Source organism: Schistocerca nitens, chromosome 3 (assembly GCF_023898315.1).
Source record: "Schistocerca nitens isolate TAMUIC-IGC-003100 chromosome 3, iqSchNite1.1, whole genome shotgun sequence".
In the NCBI taxonomy this organism is placed as follows: Eukaryota; Metazoa; Arthropoda; class Insecta; order Orthoptera; family Acrididae; genus Schistocerca; species Schistocerca nitens.
This window is the reverse complement of record NC_064616.1, coordinates 779,506,087-779,526,907: the sequence shown is the minus strand read 5'-3', so window position 1 is coordinate 779,526,907 and position 20,821 is coordinate 779,506,087. Positions and strand designations below refer to the sequence as shown.

The 20,821-nt window shown below is 39.8% G+C and overlaps 1 protein-coding gene across 6 annotated transcripts in view; it reads left to right on the top strand.

Annotated features, from left to right (window-relative positions):
- The window catches only part of LOC126248788 (inner nuclear membrane protein Man1), a 374,228-nt gene that overhangs the window by 76,089 nt on the left and 277,318 nt on the right, over positions 1-20,821 (top strand). For all 6 annotated transcript variants that reach the window (XR_007545538.1, XR_007545537.1, XM_049950169.1 and 3 more), the window contains exon 2: positions 573-654. Coding sequence is in view for 4 of the 6 variants with exons in the window: in XM_049950169.1 (XP_049806126.1) it covers positions 573-654 (82 nt within the window). In the remaining 2 variants the exon portion in view is untranslated. The remainder of the gene's footprint in view (positions 1-572; positions 655-20,821) is intronic.

Genomic DNA, 20,821 nt, shown 5'->3' with positions numbered 1-20,821 from the left:
GAAAACAGACGACAACAAAGACTGACATGAGGGTTACATAAGAAGGAATGATGGCCACATGGGCTAATATAACAATCAAAATAACCAATTTTTGACAATATAAGGCAACTGGATCGATAAAAAAATCTACTCATAAATGGCGGCAAAAAAGTTTAATTTATGCAAGCTTTCGGAGCCAGTGGCTCCTTCTTCTGGCAGGAGAGTTGGAGGGGAGGGAAGAGGGGTGAAGGAAAATGACTGAAGAGGTTTAGGGAAAGGGGTACAGTTTGGAAAAGTCACCCAGAACCCCAGGCCAGGGGAGACTCACCAGATGGGATGAAATGGTAAGTATCCCCTGACCCAGGCAGCTGTTCTAAATATGTAAAATTTTTAGATATTTTCCTCCAGTTGTAACCCTTCATCATACACAAGAAAAAAAAATCATCATTTTAATAATTACTGTCAATGAAAACTTATTTTAAAATGAAATGTGCAGAACAAAAATGTAAATGCATGTCCATTTTTATATTGTAGAAATGTGTATAGAATAAGTCTATTTTCATTGCTTCAAGAAAAGTATTTTTTGTTTCTAGGTTCTCTGATGTCAGGCTTTTCAAGGCGTTCTCGTGTGTCAGACAGCCGTATAGAAAACAATGGGTACATTCCACAACCCAGGTAGCATGGAATTTATTTCTCTTTCATAGTATTTAATACTGCAATTAGCAACTCATTAGCTTTTACATATTTATAGAATCTTAATTGACAGCCAAAGCTGCAGTGTTAGATACTATGTTCACAAGCAGTTTCGACCACTTAAGGTCAGCATCAGGCACAAGTAGTTTTAGCGTTCGTGCCTTATAACCGTGATGTATACTTAACCTGCTAGTTATCGAAGATCACTATGTTGAGTTTGACAGATCATTGTGAAAATATTGTGTGTCAGATTTGGACAGGCATGGGTGTAATGGTTGTAATAACAAATGCTCAGAAATTGAAACTGTTTTAGCCTGCTGGTGATTTTACGTGTTTTAATCTGGTTGCAATTATTTCACATAGCAGCTGTGTCTAAGTAATATTCAATAAGTAACTTATACTTAAATTTATCTATGTTATGTGGAACTCTGAGGTCTGCAACTGTGTTGTATATTTTTAAAATAATTTTGACTCCTTCAATCACTTTTTACCAATGTTTATTAGGGTGAAACGTTTCAGCAGTATGCTGCCTTTGTCATCAGGTGCATTGCAGTTAGATGTATATACATTAACCTGAAGTAAGATGTACATGTAGCAAACAATCCTCCTCATACTTCAGATTAACATAATGTCATGTACAGTCTTAGAAAAAACATGGCTGCCAGCCTGCTGCTGCAGAAACTAACACCTCATCCTGCACGACTGGTCTGATGCGAATGTGGTGGAGTGTGGGACCATCCAAGTAGGTGAGCGATTTAGTGGAAGCGATTGCACTGTCCTATGTGCACAGCCCAGCCATATGGTGACAGATTCCAATACACAAGAAAAATGAGTTTTCTGATTTTCCTGCTTCAAAAAATACTTCATGTTAATAAAATAAAGCTACATCAACTCCTGGAGTTAGTTTATCGGTAGAGATTCTTCTGTTCGTTTAAAAAATTAGAATCTGTTCCTTTAAAAAATTAAAAACCACATATTTTTGCTTTTTGTGTTTTCTTCACCATTTTATACTTCTCATTCGATTCTGAGGAAACTAATTAGCACACAAAATTGATTTCCTTCATATCATATAGTTTGAAATCACAGTCAGGTGATGAAGTGTGTATTTTTTTCAATTTTGGTCATAGTTATTGTGATACTTAATTTCTAAGTAGGCTATTGGATAAAATTTCAAGGGTTTACAGTGCATATTAAATGCAGCTAACATATCAAAGTTGTTTTTAAAGCTGTAACCAAAGCCATATCTCACAATATTATGGAGAAAATGGAAGTTGAAGTATTTTACTTCAGTTTGTTGGCACCGGGCACACTACCTTAGCAGCTCAGTCATGAACAGTTTGTGGAAGTAGGCATGTTATTCCACTGTCAGCACCCCCCACCCAGGTAGCACAGTACATTCATTATGGACATTTTTAATGGAAAACTTGTATCTTAAAGATGGAATACTGAAGAAACATTGTCAATGATAAAGCAGTGAAACTAATAGTTCATATTTTGAAAAGCATATTCATGGAGAACTAAATTATTTATATGAAGAATTGAAATATCAGCCTTTGCTATTGAAGTACGCTCAAACGTTACCTACAACATTTGATGACATCATGGATGCTATAAAACCTGTTCTGCAATTGAATGCAGTCAATACAGTTCCACCAACTCACATTTTAACTGTATTTGGAGTATTGATGGGAAACACATTTGTATTAAAAAAAAAAAAAAACGGGTAATTCTGGTTCCACGTACTACAAATCCTTCTTTTCAATTGGATTAGTAGCTGTCACTGATGAAAATTATAGGTCTGTTACGGTGAATGTAGGCTCTGACAGCAAAGATAGTGACACGGGTATTTCTGATGGCTGCCCCATCTGACATTCAGTAGAAGTAGGGTGACTAAAAGTACCCAAAGAAGAATTTTTGCCCAGATCTTCTACCAAGTGTTCATATGTTTTATAGGGGATACAGCATTTCCTCTAAAGTAATACTTAATGAATTTAATGAGGCCTTTTCCAGAAAGGACAATGACTGTAGGTGATGCTAAAGACAATGACTGATCTTGGGCAAGAATGGTGGTAAAATGTTCTTTTGGATGATACAGGGTGATTCTGTAATGATGCTACAAATTCAAGGACAGTGGGAAAGGATAACTGTATCAATGTGAGATAAGGGACCCCGATCTGTAAATGACAGAGTTGAAAGTTATAAGCGAAAATGATTCTGATACCTCTGACAGTGGGCTGCTTCTACTGCAAAGATCTCCAAATTTTGGGAGGAAGTAGTAAGGACTGGAAAAAAAGTCCAGTAAACATTGGGTCTAAAATGTGTATCTTAAGATATAAGAGCACCTGTTTACTAGTAGCAAAATGGACATTTTTTTCTTGTTTTGGTCCTCATTATCTACTGCCAAAATATGGAAAGCAAAGAGGTTGCAACAGAAGTGTAGTGCCAAATTGTACATACAAACCAGTAGTGGTGAGGAAAACAGCTGCCATCACCAGATGGCATAGGCAACCAATACAGTGCATAAATGACTGTTGAAAAAAGTAACAAACAAACAGATCATATACTGAACATAGATTATCTACTATACAATTTGAAAACCATGGAGGAACCATGTGGGCATAGTATTTTTAAAAACTGTGTGTTGCAAAGACTAACAATAAATAAAAAGTACATGGATTTCATGTGGAATGTTGGCTGCTACAGTTACTAAACATACAGCAGGTATCAATATCATGTAAATTATAACAGCATGCAAGATATAAAATATGTAAATAAGGAAGTGTCTGGTCAGCAGCACATGGTTGACGATATAAAGTCAGTTTGTAGTAACAATATTTCTGTTACTGATAAATAAGATATATGTACAGTATTTAACAATCATTTTCTGAGGATTGCTGATGAATTAAATAAAAATTTAGTTTCTACAAGGGAACGTGTTATAATGTCAAGTTTAACAAATATATTTCAAGGACAACACAATACATGTAAGTCACAGATCAAGTAAACAAAGTAAGACGTGTGTACACTGTAACAGTCAAATCAGCCTGAGTCCAAGTCTAGCGGCCGCTGGCTGGCTGGCCGCTTAGGTGGCGCGGCTGCTGCATGGCTGGCAGACAGCGCCGCAAGTAGAGGACGCACGTAACTGCGCGGTGGCACTTTGAAAGATCGACGAGTCACAACAGAACATTATAACTCTCTTGGCAAATGCCTTTCCGAGATTGATGTCTGCCATACTCCTCTGTGATACAGACAAGGGGGAGAATCAGTCAATAATTAAATCACTGAAGACTAAGGACTCTCATGGATATGATGGAGTGCCTAGCAGAATATTAAAGTACCGTGCTGCTCGTGTTAACCCTGTATTTAGCTATATTTGTAATTTATTCTTTAGGATTGGTCAGTTTTTACAGCTTCTAACACACAATTCCACAAAACCTGACGTTTTAATTTCACAGAATGTGCATAAGATTAGTGAAACTGAACAGTTCAAATTTCTTGGTGTTCAAATAGATGGTAAACTGTTGTCGAAAGCCCAAGTTCAGGATCTTGTTCAAATACTTAATACTGCCATTTTTGCTATCCGAACGGTATCTGAAGTGAGTGATCATTTGACATGAAAAGTAGTCTACTTTGCTTATTTTAATTTGCTTATTTTAATTTGTTTATGTCGTATGGTATTATGTTTTGTGGTAACTCTTCCCATTCTAAAAGGATATTTTTGGCTCAGAAACGGGCGGTTCGGGCAATAAGTGGTGTAAGTTCACGAACCTCATGTTGACCCCTGTTCACGAGTCTGGGTATTTTAACATTGGCCTATATATCACCTTACTGTCATTTCTTGTTAACAATATTAGCTTATTCCCAAGAATAAGCAGCTTTCACTCAGTTAATACTCAGCAGAAATCAACCTGCATTTGGATCGAACTTCGTTAACTCTTGTGCAGAAAGCTGTGCAGTATACTGCTGCATCCGTTTTCAATAAGCTACCCCTAGGATTCAAAAATCGTTGCAGTAATCCACGCACTTTCAAATCGAGACTGAACATGTAACATATGAGCCTCAGTTGCAAATAGAAACCAATCTTTACCCGGGTTTCAGCCAAAATAATTTGGCCTTCTTCAGAAGCCAGTGGCACTAAACTATTGCATGCCAAAGTTTCTAACTACCCTACACAATTTTTGTTAATGCTATCTTCATTACTGGTACTAATGCTATGTGAATTCAAATTCATCTACATTTAAGTTTTTAGGCGCTGTTGCCTTTATTGATACTTAGTCATACTGATGTACTCCACGATATTACAGATCATTCCTGTAAATAGCCACACATACGTTTATTAATTAACCAGATAAAGTTTGAGCAATGTATTCAAAATTGAGAAATAATTTTGCTGAGTAATAGCTAGTCTTTCTTACGGGCTCCGTATCTGTTATAGGGGTATTATTCTCCTTAGAAGTAAGTTCTCTTACATATTACGCCGTTAAAGGTTTTAATGGTTATATTAATCCAATTCCTAATGTAAAGATAGCTGCTGTTACATATCTATATTTCCACGTGTGCATACGCAAGAAGGACCATCAGCAATTTTCAGTACACAGCCGCTCACCGCGTTGAGTTCCGGCACATCTCTAGCGGCCTGCCGACCTCGTCCGCGCAGTGGGGCCTGGTGTTTCTCTTCAGCCCAAGTAATGTAGATTTATGACTGGTTACTACGGTGCTACAGTTTTATACTTGACATGGCCAAACTTTGGCATGCAATAGTTCAGTTTCACTGGCTTCTGAAGAAGGCCAAATTATTTTGGCTGAAACCTGGGTAAAGATTGGTTTCTATTTGTAAATGAGGCTGACATGTTACAATTTCAATTATCACAGTTGCTGACAGGGCTGCACAATGTTAAAAATTCGAAACTGAAGAGTTTCCTCATGGGTCACTCCTGTTCTGTCAAGCAGTCCCTTGAAAAATTAAGCTGATTCTTGTTGTATTGTTGATTGCATTTACTAAACTTATGGCTTGACTTTTTTGGGTCCATAAACATATTATTTTTATCTGTTATTACTTTTATGTTGTAATTTCATGTACTGACATGTTCCATGACCTTGGAGATGCGCTCCTCAATTTGGCCCTACAGAACTTGACATGTAAGTAAATAAATAAATAAATAAATGAATAAATATGACTTATGTTCATAAATGAGTACAATGTCAGCATAAAATGTCATGTAGCTTCATAAAAATTACCTTATTTACAGTTTTTCTGTGCTGTACGTAGTTGTTTTAAAAATCATATGCCTGCATGGTTCCTCTCTGGTTTGCAAATTGCGTAGTACATCATTGATGTTCAGTGTATGATCTCCTGTTGGTTACTTTTTTTATGGTCATTTATGTGCTGTATTAGTTTCCAACACCTCCTGTTGATGGCAGTTGTTTTCGGCAACCCTACCAGTCTCTGTGTAAAGTTTGGTGCTAGGCTTCATACATGTATGGGCTGTTTTCATTACCTTATGTACCCACTACTGTGTAGCTCTTATTTCTTCATAAGTTTTGATGTCACGGCTGGCCTTTGTGAATACAATTGTTCTGTGACATTTCATACTGCAGTTCTTCCTTTTTTTTAATGCAGCTGTGTTCTGATGATGATCTGAAAAAGTCAATAAATTAGATTGTGACCAAGATTTTCCTGTGTTCAGTAAGTGACAATTTTTTTTTCTCTCTTGTCCCACAATAGAAACATTCTTGAACAACTCTGATCAAAATTTCACACATTGTAAGTTAAACCACAAACAGTGTCACTTCGTGCTAAAATATCAAACCAACTTTTGCATCTGCTTCACCACATTGCACATTTCACAATGCCCTGCATGTGTTGCTCACATAGGACAACTCGGCTGCTGACCATTGTTTTTATATATTTGCATGGTTGCTGCGCCATGTTCACAATAGTTCACTCGTGCAAGACACCGCCTAAGTCAGAGTCATTCACTTATAGTGGCCAATGTAACCTGCTGCCCATCAGAATTCCAAGTCTGGCCATAAACACGAACTTGCAACACTATAGGATGCAGAAGTTTATGGAGGAAGTGATGTCATTCCACGCAAACTGTTACAGAGCTGTATGTGAATGTGATCTAGTAAATGTTGCACAATATGAATATGAAGTCGCAAGTTCGAGACCCATCAATGCCTTATTTTAAAAAAAATTGTATTACAAATATGTGCTAAAGTTATGTCTAATGGAACCTCGCTTCACTGACCCACCAGTAATAACAAAAACTTCCAGAAACTAGTGAGTTTCTTCCCCCTACAGTGGCCACTGGACTCCAACTACTGGTTTAAGCCACCTGCCGCCTAACGTCAGGTGCCGTCTGACCAGGTGAACACAGTGTAGTGCTATTAGTGTATTATCGTCCGCCCTGATAGCTGAATGGTCAGCGTGATGGACTGCTGTTCGATTCCCGGCTGGGTCGGGGATTTTCTCCGCTCAGGGACTGGCTGTTGTGTTGTCTTCATCATCATTTCATCCCCATCCGGCATGCAGGTCGCCCAATGTGGTGCCGAATGTAATAAGACATGCACTAAGGCTGCTGGGCCTGCCCTGTAGGGGCTTTCCGGTCAATGACGCCAAACGCTCGTTTCATTTCCAGTGTATTATCTACTGTCACTTCCTTATTTGGAGTTCTAGTATTTATCTTGCAGTTGCATACTGGATTCTGCATGTGTGAAGCTTATGAACATTGTTTGAGAGTTGTAAAATAGTTGCAACTCGAAAAAGGTCTAACATTTAAGACATTTTTTTCACTATGGGTTTAATGGAGGGGTGAAGACAATGGAGGCACCTCAGAACCTTTGTATTGTGGGTGCTTTTGGCGAAACGTATCAAAGAAGTATTTTCTTGTATCGAGAAAGATTTTGGCATGAATGATTTTCCACATTCAGGAAATCTCGATAACGGGCGTGTGTGATGCACTGTGACCACTTAAACGTTGTGCGCCATTTGCAGTTGATAAGCAACGTTTAGAAGTTGGGAGTAGGAGTACTGCTTGCTCTAATTCAAAACAACTAAAATCAAAGGGATGACTATTGCTGCATTTTTGCACAAACATCATTAGTTATCTTGTTGAGGGTTGTTGTCAATAGCTGAGATACCTTTTGGTCGCAGTGTAAGAAAAGCAACCTAAAACACTGCATCATGTGTTGCTACTGCAGGATAATGCATTCTGCCGATTTCACAAGTAAAATTATTCAGGAGTTTGTTTTAAATGTCACCCCTATGCACTTATTCTTCTGGTCTTATACCCTCAAATGTTTACCATTTTCGGTCCTTATCGAAAAACTGTCAAGAAAATACCTTCTGGACAAAAATGCACTTAAATCCTGGGATTGAGGACAGCTTTAACTCAGATCCACTTGAATTCTACTGGTGTGGAATCTGTAAACTACCTGAGAATTGTGAGATTGTTTTAGGTAATGTGAAAGAATAGTCTGGTGATGACAAATTTTCTTCTATTAAATTACGCACTGTAATAATACAAATGAAATACAGCTTACAGCAAAAACCAAACATCAAAAGGGATCTGTAACACAAATGAGCCTATATTGACAAAAATTAGCATGATATTACTTACACTGGACTTCAAAATAGTCTGTGTTTACTTGCTGTCCTGTGTCACTCTCAAGCGGATAGAAATGTGGTTGTTCATAAATAAAATAAGAAAGATTTTGTTATTGATTTTTGATCTGGCTGCCTATAGATCTGTCCGAAAACTGATAAAAGTCTGACCTTCAGTGAGACTGTAAATGAGAGCTGAAGCAGCATTCACTTCACAGGCGGCCACATTACGTCAGAGCTAGTGACGAGGTACAGTATTCGTCATCTCTCACTTATTTCCCCAGTGGTGGCCACAACAGCTAAATCACAGTGTAAAAGATGAGATTAGTTGGAATTTCCACATGTAATGACGTTCCTGGACTCAAAAACAGCATAACTCAGGTGATATGAATAGATGAAGTGCTTCACTAGCTGTGTCAGGTTTAAGTTTCAATGGATTTCTGAGCCCACATTTTCTGTCATTACATATGGTTTCCTGCACAATACCCTTTCTTGATTGGAACTTTGTTATTTGTAGCCTACCAAGTCTCCCTGTAGATACATTTTGCAATCAATGCTGTGGGGTTGTATCTTTGTGCCTCTCGTTTGGGAATAGTGTCAATGACAGTGATCTCAAGAAAAGTATTTTCCAAGTCTGTAATAATAAAAAAAGGATGTGTTGCCTACTCATAATGTTGACGGTCTAAACACTGGAGATGCTCCAAAAATGTGTATCATATCTGGTGGTGAGCTTTTTACTTTTCAGAAAAAAACGCAAATAACTGTGACAGTTATTGATTTGTGATGTTTAGTTCCCAGTTGGTGCATCTGAATATTATTAGTAAACCATGCTCTAGTCCCTAAACCTAGTTACAGAAACGCGAATAAGAATCAGTGATGTATACTTTTGGTATTCCAGCCCTCGGCAGCTGCATATTTGAGACAGAATATGTGGGCACTTTGCAACTGCCTCAAGGAACACATTGCCTGGTATTCTTCCTGCAAGTATAACTGAATCTTGGCAACAAAACAGGATATATTTGGTGGGTCTGTGAATGATGGGTTACTTCCTGAATGGCACAGAATTATCCTACTAAATTCACTTGTTCTATTCATATCACCTGAATGATTTACACATAAAGTGTGAATTAGGGTCATCAATTTATGCTGTTTTTGAGTCCAGGAAAGTCATTCCTTGTGGAAATTGCAACTAATCTCCTCCTTTATGGTGTGATTTAGCTGTTGTGGCCACCACTGGGGCAATAAGTGAGAGAAGACAAATACTGTAGCTCGTCACTAGCTCTGAGGTAACATGGCTGCCTGTGAAGTGAAGGCTGCTTCAGCCCTCATTTACATTCTCTCCGAAGGTCAGATTTTTATCAGTTTTCTGACAGATCTGTAGGCAGCCAGATCAAAAATCGATAAGGAAATCTTGTTTATTTTGTGTATGAACAACCATATTTCCATCCTACTTGAGAGTGACACAGGACAGTTAGTAAACATAGACCATTTTGAAGTTTTATTGCAATAGACTTTTGATGTTTGGTTTTCATGGTAAACAGTATTTAATTTGTATTAGTACAGTGCTTAATGTAATGGAGGAAAATTAGTCATCAACAGACTATTCTTTCACATTATGTAAAACAGTCTGTCAACTCTCAGGTAGTTTACAGACTCCACACCTGTAGAATTCTAGTGGATCTGAGTTAAAAATGTCCCCAAACCAGGACTTTAGTGCATTTTTGTCCAGAAGGTATTTTCTTGGCAGTTTTTTGGTAAGGACCGAGAATGGTAAGCATTTGAGGATATAAGACCAGAAGAATAAGTGCATAGGGGTGACATTTAAAACAAACTCCTGAATAATTTTATTTGTGAAATCAGCAGAGTGCATTATCTTGTAATAGCAACACATGATGCAGTGTTTTAGATTGCTTTCCTTATACTGTGACCAAAAGGTGTCTTGATGATGCTCATCATTGCTCATGTGGTTTATAGATTCGATGCCTGCAGAATTCTAGTGGATCAGAGTTAAAGATGTCCTCAAACTAGATTTGAAGTGCATTTTCATCCAGATAAGTATTTTCTTGACTGTTTTTTGATAAGAAATAAAAATGGTAACCATTTGAGGGTATAAGACTAGAAGAATAAGTGCACAGGAATGACTTTTAAAATAAACTCCTGGAAAGTTTTGTTCGTGAAATTGGCAGCATGCATTATCTTATACTAGCAACACATAATGCAGTGTTTTAGGTTGTTTTTCTTACACTGTGACCGAAAGGTGTCTTGGATTTTGGCAAAAAACACGAGTTGTGATAGCCATGCCCGTAGGGCGGGATTTCTAGTGCACAACAACCTTTTCAAGCCACCAGATGCAAAATATTATATTCAACTTGCCCTTTGCTCAAGTATCTCTCTCTTTTTATGGCTTGGGCGTTAATTTCTTCTTAAGAAGTTATCATAAAAGCATCATAACTAGTCACCAGTAACAATATTGAATAGGATTTCTCAATGAACGAACTGATGACATTCAAGCAAAAATGCACCAATAGCCATGCCTTTTGTTGCTTGGAACTAGAGCAAGCAGTACTCCTACTGCCAACTTCTACACCTTGCTTATGTCCCATGACATTTAAATGGTCACAGTTCATGACATATGTCTGTTATTGTGACTTCCTGAATGTGAAAAATCATTCATTCAAGAGTGATCATTTTTGAAACAAGAAAATCCTTTTGTGGCATGTTTTACCAAAAGCACACACAATACAATCGTTTTGAACTGCCTCTGTCACCTCCACCACTGTATAAACTCACAGCAAACAATATGTCTCAATTATTGGATCTTTTTCAAGCTGCGACTATTTTATAACTCCTGAACAACATTCATAAACTTCAAGCATGCAGAATCCAATATGTGACTGCAAGATAAATATTTGAACTGCAAATAAGGAAGTGACAGTTGTAAATACACTAACAGCTCTGTGCTGTGTTCGCCTGGTTGGATGGCACTTGGCATTAGGTGGCTGGCGGCCAGTGTAGGGCAAGCAAACTCTTGAGCATGAATTGTTCTAATCTTGATGCAGTCACTAACTGGAAGTTTTTGCTATTACTCATGGGTTAGACAGTGAAGCAAATTATCTTTGTTGTTCCATCAAACATAACTTTAGCAGACACCTAAAATATGATTTAAAAAAATAAGGCATTAATGGGTCTCGAATTTACGACTGTATGTCCCTATTGCTCAACGTTTACCAGTATACCACGCGTGGATACAGCTCTGTAATGGGTCACAAAGAAAGACAGTGCTTCCTCAATACATTTAAACATCCAACAGTGTTGCCAGGTGGTACATAAAAAGTGAACGACTCTGATTTAGTCTCTGCTGCAGCCAAGTTTTTTCCTCTAAGACTGTACATGTAACTGTAATGCACCTGATTGTGGCAGCATGCTGCCAAAAACCACATTGCCGTAGTAAACATTAGTAAAAAGGGAGTGAATCAGTAACAATTACTTCATAAATAAGTACCATACGTTTCAAAGATATTGTATATAATGTATTATAGTGTGGAATGCATTAAGTTTAGAGGCAGTTTCATTGTCTATATATTTGAGGTGGTTTGGAGAGTGTTTGTTATGTGATATGACCAAAGCATTCCATGTACTCAACTAATTGGTGAACAGTGATTGTGGTTTTCTTGCTAAAGCTCATCGGTGTACTAAAATTGATTTTTACTGTCCAGAGTATAAAATTGACTTGTTATAAACATATTTCATGTTACATATGCCAGGCAGCATGTTGAAGACTATTTGCGCTTTGTATCGTGTATGAATATTATGTTCAAAACTAAACTGATTCTTGATTAATTAAATTAATTAATTAATTTTGTTTTTGTATGAATGATAAGCAGCAAGGTCGCTTGTGAAATTTTATTTTCCACTGACAGACAAGTTTTGAGACAGTACAATGTCATTGTCAGGGCACTTTCATATTTTTATATTAAACAAATAGTGATATTTCAAATGATAGCGCACAGCAATAAGTCATCCTTTTCTTGCAAGTTTTATTCGGCAAATCTAGATTTCAGCTAGTGCCTAGCTATTATCAATGCACCATTTTATAGTATCATTGCATGTTGTAATATGTCAGTCCTCTGTTGTTCGGGCTTCCGTCATACTTCTTTCAAGAATGTTATATGTAAGGTAACCTGATAAATATTGGTAGTGTATGTTTAGTTCATTGCTAGATACAGCATTCCACGTCATAAGTTCATGCACATTAAATTTTTTTTTTATTTCAGTACAAGAAGAGAAAGAGAACTCAATTTGTTCAAATCAGTCTTATTTTTTCCCATACATTCCATGTTTTCTTTCTGTGAAATAAGTAAGCAATGTTTCTATCTTCACTTAACAAGTGCCCTTCAAAAATATTTGTAAGTGGAAAACATCATCAACTTCAAATCACAGTAATAAATACATTCCTGGAAATTGAAATAAGAACACCGTGAAATCATTGTCCCAGGAAGGGGAAACTTTATTGACACATTCCTGGGGTCAGATACATCACATGATCACACTTACAGAACCACAGGCACATAGACACAGGCAACAGAGCATGCACAATGTCGGCACTAGTACAGTGTATATCCACCTTTCGCAGCAATGCAGGCTGCTATTCTCCCATGGAGACGATCGTAGAGATGCTGGATGTAGTCCTGTGGAACGGCTTGCCATGCCATTTCCACCTGGCGCCTCAGTTGGACCAGCGTTCGTGCTGGACGTGCAGACCGCGTGAGACGACGCTTCATCCAGTCCCAAACATGCTCAATGGGGGACAGATCCGGAGATCTTGCTGGCCAGGGTAGTTGACTTACACCTTCTAGAGCACGTTGGGTGGCACGGGATACATGCGGACGTGCATTGTCCTGTTGGAACAGCAAGTTCCCTTGCCGGTCTAGGAATGGTAGAACGATGGGTTCGATGACGGTTTGGATGTACCGTGCACTATTCAGTGTCCCCTCGACGATCACCAGTGGTGTACGGCCAGTGTAGGAGATCGCTCCCCACACCATGATGCCGGGTGTTGGCCCTGTGTGCCTCGGTCGTATGCAGTCCTGATTGTGGCGCTCACCTGCACGGCGCCAAACACGCATACGACCATCATTGGCACCAAGGCAGAAGCGACTCTCATCGCTGAAGACGACACGTCTCCATTCGTCCCTCCATTCACGCCTGTCGCGACACCACTGGAGGCGGGCTGCACGATGTTGGGGCGTGAGCGGAAGACGGCCTAACGGTGTGCGGGACCGTAGCCCAGCTTCATGGAGACGGTTGCGAATGGTCCTCGCCGATACCCCAGGAGCAACAGTGTCCCTAATTTGCTGGGAAGTGGCGGTGCGGTCCCCTACGGCACTGCGTAGGATCCTATGGTCTTGGCGTGCATCCGTGCGTCGCTGCGGTCCGGTACCAGGTCGACGGGCACGTGCACCTTCCGCCGACCACTGGCGACAACATCGATGTACTGTGGAGACCTCACGCCCCACGTGTTTAGCAATTCGGCGGTACGTCCACCCGGCCTCCCGCATGCCCACTATACGCCCTCGCTCAAAGTCCGTCAACTGCACATACGGTTCACGTCCACGCTGTCGCGGCATGCTACCAGTGTTAAAGACTGCGATGGAGCTCCGTATGCCACGGCAAACTGGCTGACACTGACGGCGGTGGTGCACAAATGCTGCGCAGCTAGCGCCATTCGACGGCCAACACCGCGGTTCCTGGTGTGTCCGCTGTGCCGTGCGTGTGATCATTGCTTGTACAGCCCTCTCGCAGTGTCCGGAGCAAGTATGGTGGGTCTGACACACCGGTGTCAATGTGTTCTTTTTTCCATTTCCAGGAGTGTATGTCTAACTAGTATAATCTTAGGCAATAATCAATATTCATTTAGTTTTTCTCTTTAGCAGATAAATTATTTAGCAGTTCTTTCAGATGTTGAGGGTGTTGTGCAAATTTGCTTCACTTCCTTCCATTCTAATTTTCAAGCAGCTTGGCAGTTTCCTAATGTTTTATCCCAGTCATCACTGTTAAATTTCCGGTTTGACCTAGTTCATTTGTTGTTTGCATACATTTTAGTAGCATATCATACTTGTGGTACTTAAGTATAGTCTGTCTGTAAACTCGTGAGTGAATGAGCGAGTGAGTCACCGTTCTGCCCACCCAACTACATCACAAGGGTCGTGTACAAGCTGTATCACAAGTTGTACTGGCCCTACCGTGGCGTGCACTTTATATCCGTAGAGACATTGTGTAGAGACATCTGGGTAGCATTTATTTTTAGACACGTGTGGTAACACCAAACGGAATATGAAAGATGATTGTCTTGTTCTGAAAAAGAATGATATAGAGTAAATTATAGTAATATAGGAACATAAGTCAGGATTCTTGTATCCACTACTAATATAGACCGGAATGCATGTTCATGTGCTATCTCCTCCTAAAATGGTGCATATATTCTGATAGAATGCTGAAGACCATATATTGCAGTTATTCTCTAGAACTTAGACTTATTCTTACTCTGTGTTGCTATGAAGAGGTGGAAGTTTTCTGTGCAGGCCTGTGTTCAGAGACAATAATTCTTGCTGCGCAAGAAGTGTTTAAAAAGTAACAAAGAATTTGTAATTTCACGTGTTGTCTGAGTCTGATTCAAACCACTTTTTTGTTATTGTGTTTGTAAACATGTCTGAAATGTTTCTGTACAGTGTTAGGCATATTAAATGTTTAGTCTGTTGTCAGCTGTAAAAACAAAGGTTGGGGTGTTTTGGTAGTATTGACAATTATTTATTTTAAGGCGGGGGAGGGGGGGGGGATGAGAGAATTTGTATTAAATTTTGCTATAAGAATGAAATAAAGTGCATTTAACTACTGGTTTATAAGTAGTACAAGCATTTCAAAGAAGGCTGTAAGGGCACTGAAGTTGACGAGTACCCTGGATGCCCCAACCTATAATCAGTTGATGAAATTGTGGAAAAAGTGAAAGAAATGACTATGAAAGATCGCCAAATTGCAGTCAGAGAAGTCAGTGATGTTTGCATATCAGTGGGCTCATGCCACAAAATCGTTTCAAATGTTTCATGTAAATTTGTTCCAAAATTGTTGAATTTTGAATTAAACAGCAGGAAGTGCAAGTTTCTGAGGAGTCACTAGATGAAGTCAACAGTGATATAGAACTATTGAAAAGAGTCGTAATAGGTGACAAAACATGAGTTGACACAAATGATGACAAAACTAAAGTTCAATCGTCCCAGTGGAGGCAGCTTTGTTTGCCAAGACTGATAAAAGCTTGACAAGTACGATCAAATATGGAGGTCTTGCGTTTGTGCTCTCAGTATTCCTCGATTTTAACATTAGATTGTACCATGGGTTCTTGTTAAAAGGGCAATGAACAATAAGAAGTATTACTTAAAACTTAAATGTCATTTGTGTGAAGGAATCCGTAACAAAGCCTGGATTTTTGGCATGGGAATTAGTGGATTTTGCACCACGATAATGTACCTGCTCACATTTTGTTGTTTGTTCATGAATTTTGCCCAAAAACGATGTTGTAATGGTGCCCTAGCTTCCACATTTGCTTCATGTCACTCTTTTTTTGTTCTCAAAAATAAATTTAACTTTAAAGGGCAGTCTTTTACAAGCATAGATGAGATTAAAAACATGTCACTGATAGGACTAAAAACAGATGTCACAAAGGTGTAGTTTCAGAACTGTTTTGGGTTTTGGAAAAAGTGCTGGCATAAGTGTGTAATATGCAATGGGGAATATTTTGAAGAGAATAACATTGATGTAAACCAATAAGTAAAGCAAGAATAAGGTCCAGTACCCACCACAGTAATCCTGTTGCTTCTACTACATTGTCCTTTATGCTGTCAGTGGCTGTGCCCAGACAACATTTTCTACAAGTAATGTTGCTGTCCACTCAAGTTTCGTCAGTATAGCAGAACTTTCTGCCTTGCTCTTTTAATTTCCTGACTTATGTCAAGTATTTGCATGGCCAGTCAAATACATCAGTTACGTCTATCACAATCTCTTTTACTTACAGATCTCTTCCAGAGAAGTCTCATTTCATGCCATGTCTGGTGCAAAACAACTTTCTGCCAGGGAAAATGAAGTTTTTTTATTGTTGTTGTGTTGGAATAAGTAATTTAGTTAATGTTGGCATTAGTTTTTGATTCGATTATTGATTGTTTATAATTGTCTATATCGATTGGTTTCGTCCCAAAATTCTTAACACTTGTTCTTCATGAATCGAGTAAACCATGTGGTTTATTTTTGCATTTCTTTCTGATACGTCCCTTTGTGACATGGCTGACTTTTGTATAAAATGCAGCCTTTGTTTGGGACTGGCAGCGTAGCCAACAGTTCTTTTTGTTTCACCTCTGTAATACAAGCTGTAATTACGTTGCATGACTGAACACTCTTTACTCTGAAAATACCTGTCCTTGTATTGTGTTCATTTTCTTGTGAATAACAAAATATGTCACAAAACGCACAAACTGAATTGACTAATGCTAGAGACTAAAAATCTCATGAGCACAATCAACTTAAATGACCATACACTGCACTACACTTTCAGACAGGAAACTGGCAACTGATTTTTGGGTGTGCTTATAGGTCGGTTGCAGGGTCCTTCCTGAAAAGGCCACTACCCCCACCAAGAGCGCTGCTCACTTGTGAGTTTGCTGATAGACTATAAGGACCACACTTTTGATACGATGACTCTATGAGTGGGCCAGTGATGATTAAATGGCTTTGAAAAAAAGTGTGCCATTAAAGACACTGCAGCTGGTCCTGACAAACTAGCTCACTGAAAGCTGTGGAATTGCATGTCGATGAAAGATATAATAGCAATTTAAGTGTTGTAAAGTTTAGTAAACAATGTATGTAAGGCAAGTAATCACACTACATGGATGCTGAAATAGTTTCCCTCATTACGTATTTGATGATGCAGTGTTGTAATCACTAGACTTGTATTCTGGAGTAGATGGCCAGAATTTTTCACTCAACACTTCCAATGTAGGTTACAATGCATAATGCATCATCTTTTCTACCCTCTATCATAAACTGAATATTCAGATAGAGCCAATGTAGGTACTTAAGAATATTACTAAATATCTTGATGAAGTTCTGTGGGTAGAGGTCTCTGTGGATATGGAAATCTACAGTAATAATTACTATGTGATGAAAGCCATCACCATTGTGGATACCTGTGGGTATCTGCAGTAATAATTACTTTGTGGTTAAATCCTAAAATATAGTGCCAGTATATGCCTTACATGCACCCCTCCCCCCTGCCCCACAAACTCACACAGTGATCAAAAGTATCTGGACATCTATTAGTAGACATTAATATGGGGCATGTCCACCATCACCTGTATGACAGCTTAAACTGTGCTTTTAACAGGATGTATAAATGTCTGTGGAGGAATGGGAGCCCATTCTTCCTCAAGGCACTGGGGTCTGGGATGAAGTTGACATTCTAACTCGTCTCAAATGTGTTTCACCAGGTTCAGATCAGGACTATGGGCAGGCCAGACCATTGCGTGAATGTTACTGTCCACAAACAGTTGTGTCACAGATGCTGCTTTATGACATTATGCAATGTCATGCTGAGACAAGGAATCGTCATCTCTGAACTGTTCCCCTACCATACACAGTACACAATTCTGTAGAAGTTGTTCATATTCTTACAGAGTTAGCATTTTCTTAAGTGCAGTAAGGGGATAACACCCTTATCACAAAAAGCACCCCCATACTGTAATAGTACCTTCACTGTTGGCACTACAAATGATGCAGGTAACATTTTCCAGGCAGTCTACAAACCAAAACTCTTCTGATGTATTGCCGCAGGGTATAGAGTGATTCATCACTCCAAATGACTCATTTTGTCATCCATTGTTGAGTGGCATCACTCTTTACACCATCTTGAACAATGCATGGCATTGACTGCAGGAATGAATGGCTTGTGAGGAGCTATTCAACATTGTGTCCCTTCTTTCGAACTCACTTTACACAGTCATTGTGCTAGCTGGACTGTTGGTAGCTATTCGGAACTCTTTCCACTGATTTCATGTGATTTTTTTACAATCCTTCTCCACAATGCTGGATGGTCTCTGTCAGTACATGAGGTCTACCTGGGTCTGGTTTATTTTCAGTTGTTCCTTTGTGTGTCCATTTCATAGTTGACTTGCACAACTTTAGAAGAGTTGAAATTTCCTTGATATATTTTTGTTATGCAGATGACATCCAGAGACTAGTCCATGATTGAAGTCGCTGAGATATCCTGACCAACCCAAACTGTGTTTACTACTTCTCTACTCACAACAAGATACTCTCCAGTTAGTTTTATATTGGTGGATCTGCCTCTCATGCCATCTAGTGCTCAATTCCACATTACATAGAGATGTCCGGATACTTTTGATCAGATAGTGTATAAATAGTGTTTGATATAAAATCAGTGACCTATCAGTCTTTCTCTCATAATATAGTTGCAAGTACACAGCACAACATGGCACAGGACAGCATGTTACATTGAGAAGTATAGCACATAACAGTGATTTAACATTCTGGTTAATTGATGTAAATTTTATAAGCAAATTGTATGACTAGCATTTAACAGTATCCAAGCTGTGACAATGTGTAACAAGATTTCATTTGGCTTTTCAGTGTTGCAGAAATGGCCCAAGAAAATTCGATAAAAACTATTTCAGTAATTATGTCAGAGCAGTGCGACATAAGCTGCTTGTGCACACCCTCTCCTGCCCCCTACTCTCTCTCTCTCTCTCTCTCTCTCTCTCTCTCTCTCTCTCTCTCTCTCTCTCTTCCCCCCCCCTTCTCCCCCCCTCCCCCCTCCGATTTGTGTCCCCTCCCTGTCCCCGCTGCCTCCTCCCCCCCCCCCCTCCCTATCAGGTGGGAAACAGGATGGAGGGTTGGGGAGAGGTGACTGGTGACTACAAGGGAGAAGCAGCAAGTTCACAGATAGAAATGTGGCACTGGTGAGCTCATTCTGGCCGAAAGTAGAGGAAGTTGTGCGCAGCCCATTATGGCAGGAAGAGTGTATCAGGAGGACAGAGCAAGGGGATACTCCAGAGAAGTGGATGTGGCTGTAGGATGTGTGAAGTTGGGTCTTGGGCCAGGGGTGGAGGTGGGCCTGAGGGCAGGGGCTTGTACAAATTGAGTCCAAGTGGATTATGGCATCTAATCATGTGTTGCAATGGTGCCTCCCATCTGCTTTTTGTGAAGCAGCCATGAAAAAGCATGTATTGGGCTTATTAGTGTGTTGTGCTACTGGGTGGTCAGCTTTACTCTTGGCCACAGTTGGTTGGTGGTCATTCCCACTTAGAATCCTGTGCAATAATTTAAGCAGAACTGGTATGATATGTCCGCTTTCGCAGATGGCCCTGCATCGGATGGGATAGGATAAGATAAGCCTGTGATGGGAATGGTCTAGGATGTGTTGGATAAGTTTATCGGACAGGTCTTGCGCCAAGGCCTTCAACAGGAGTAGGATCAATGTGTCAAGGAGCTGGGAGTAAGATGTTTGTAAAAATGGGCTAAGATATTGCATAGTTCAAGTGAGAAACAATACCTTTTTGGGAGGGGTAGGAATGGTTCTGGGTAGAATGTTTCTCATTGCCAGAGATGGTGATAAATAGTTGAAGCCCTGGAAAGGAATATAGTTCAGTTGTTCCAGTCCAGGATGATGATGGGTAGCTAGTTCCTGGGGTGGTTGCAGGATTGGGGTGTGTATGTGTGGGTATGGCATGGGAAATCTTTCTGTTGACTAGGTTTAACTTGTAATGCTTGTCTGGCAAGCCTTCTCAAGACTTAAACCAACCATGACAACTGATCCATATCCTTCACCAGGTCTTTACCATTTATCATTGTGCCCAAAAATGAGGAACATTGTACTCAAAATCCTTTCCATCACTCCCAAAATGGTATTCCATTGCCTGCCTAGTCTACACTTTGAAAGGGCACGGCCGACTTCCCTCCCCATCCTTCCCTAATCCGATGAGACCGATTACCCCGCTGTTTGCTCTCTTTTCCAACCCCAACCCAACCTAGTCTACAGAGTATTGTAGTCCATCTTTACATCACACCTACTCCCAATCCCTTACCCTACCCCTTGGAAGACTCATTGCAAGACCTCGAATACATCCTTTCAGCATGTACTATTACAGTCCCATCTCAATATTATCCTATCCTATCAGAGCCAGGGCCACCTGTGAAAGCAGTCCAGTCATATAGCAGCTCTGCTGTGTAAGTTCTGCACAGCATGTTATGTGGATGTGACAACAATCCAGCTGTCCACCACCTGAATGAATGGCCACTTCCAAAGCGTAGCCAAGAGCAGAGTTAGCCAACCAGTGGCAGAACCCATTGCTTAGCACAGATAGTTAAATTTATTTCAGTGGCTGCTTCACAACTCGTGCCACATTCAGATCCTCCTCCTCCCCCCCCCCCCCCCCCTCTTGCCCTGGTAACATTAGCTTCTCTCTTTGAAGGGAGGGGGGGGGG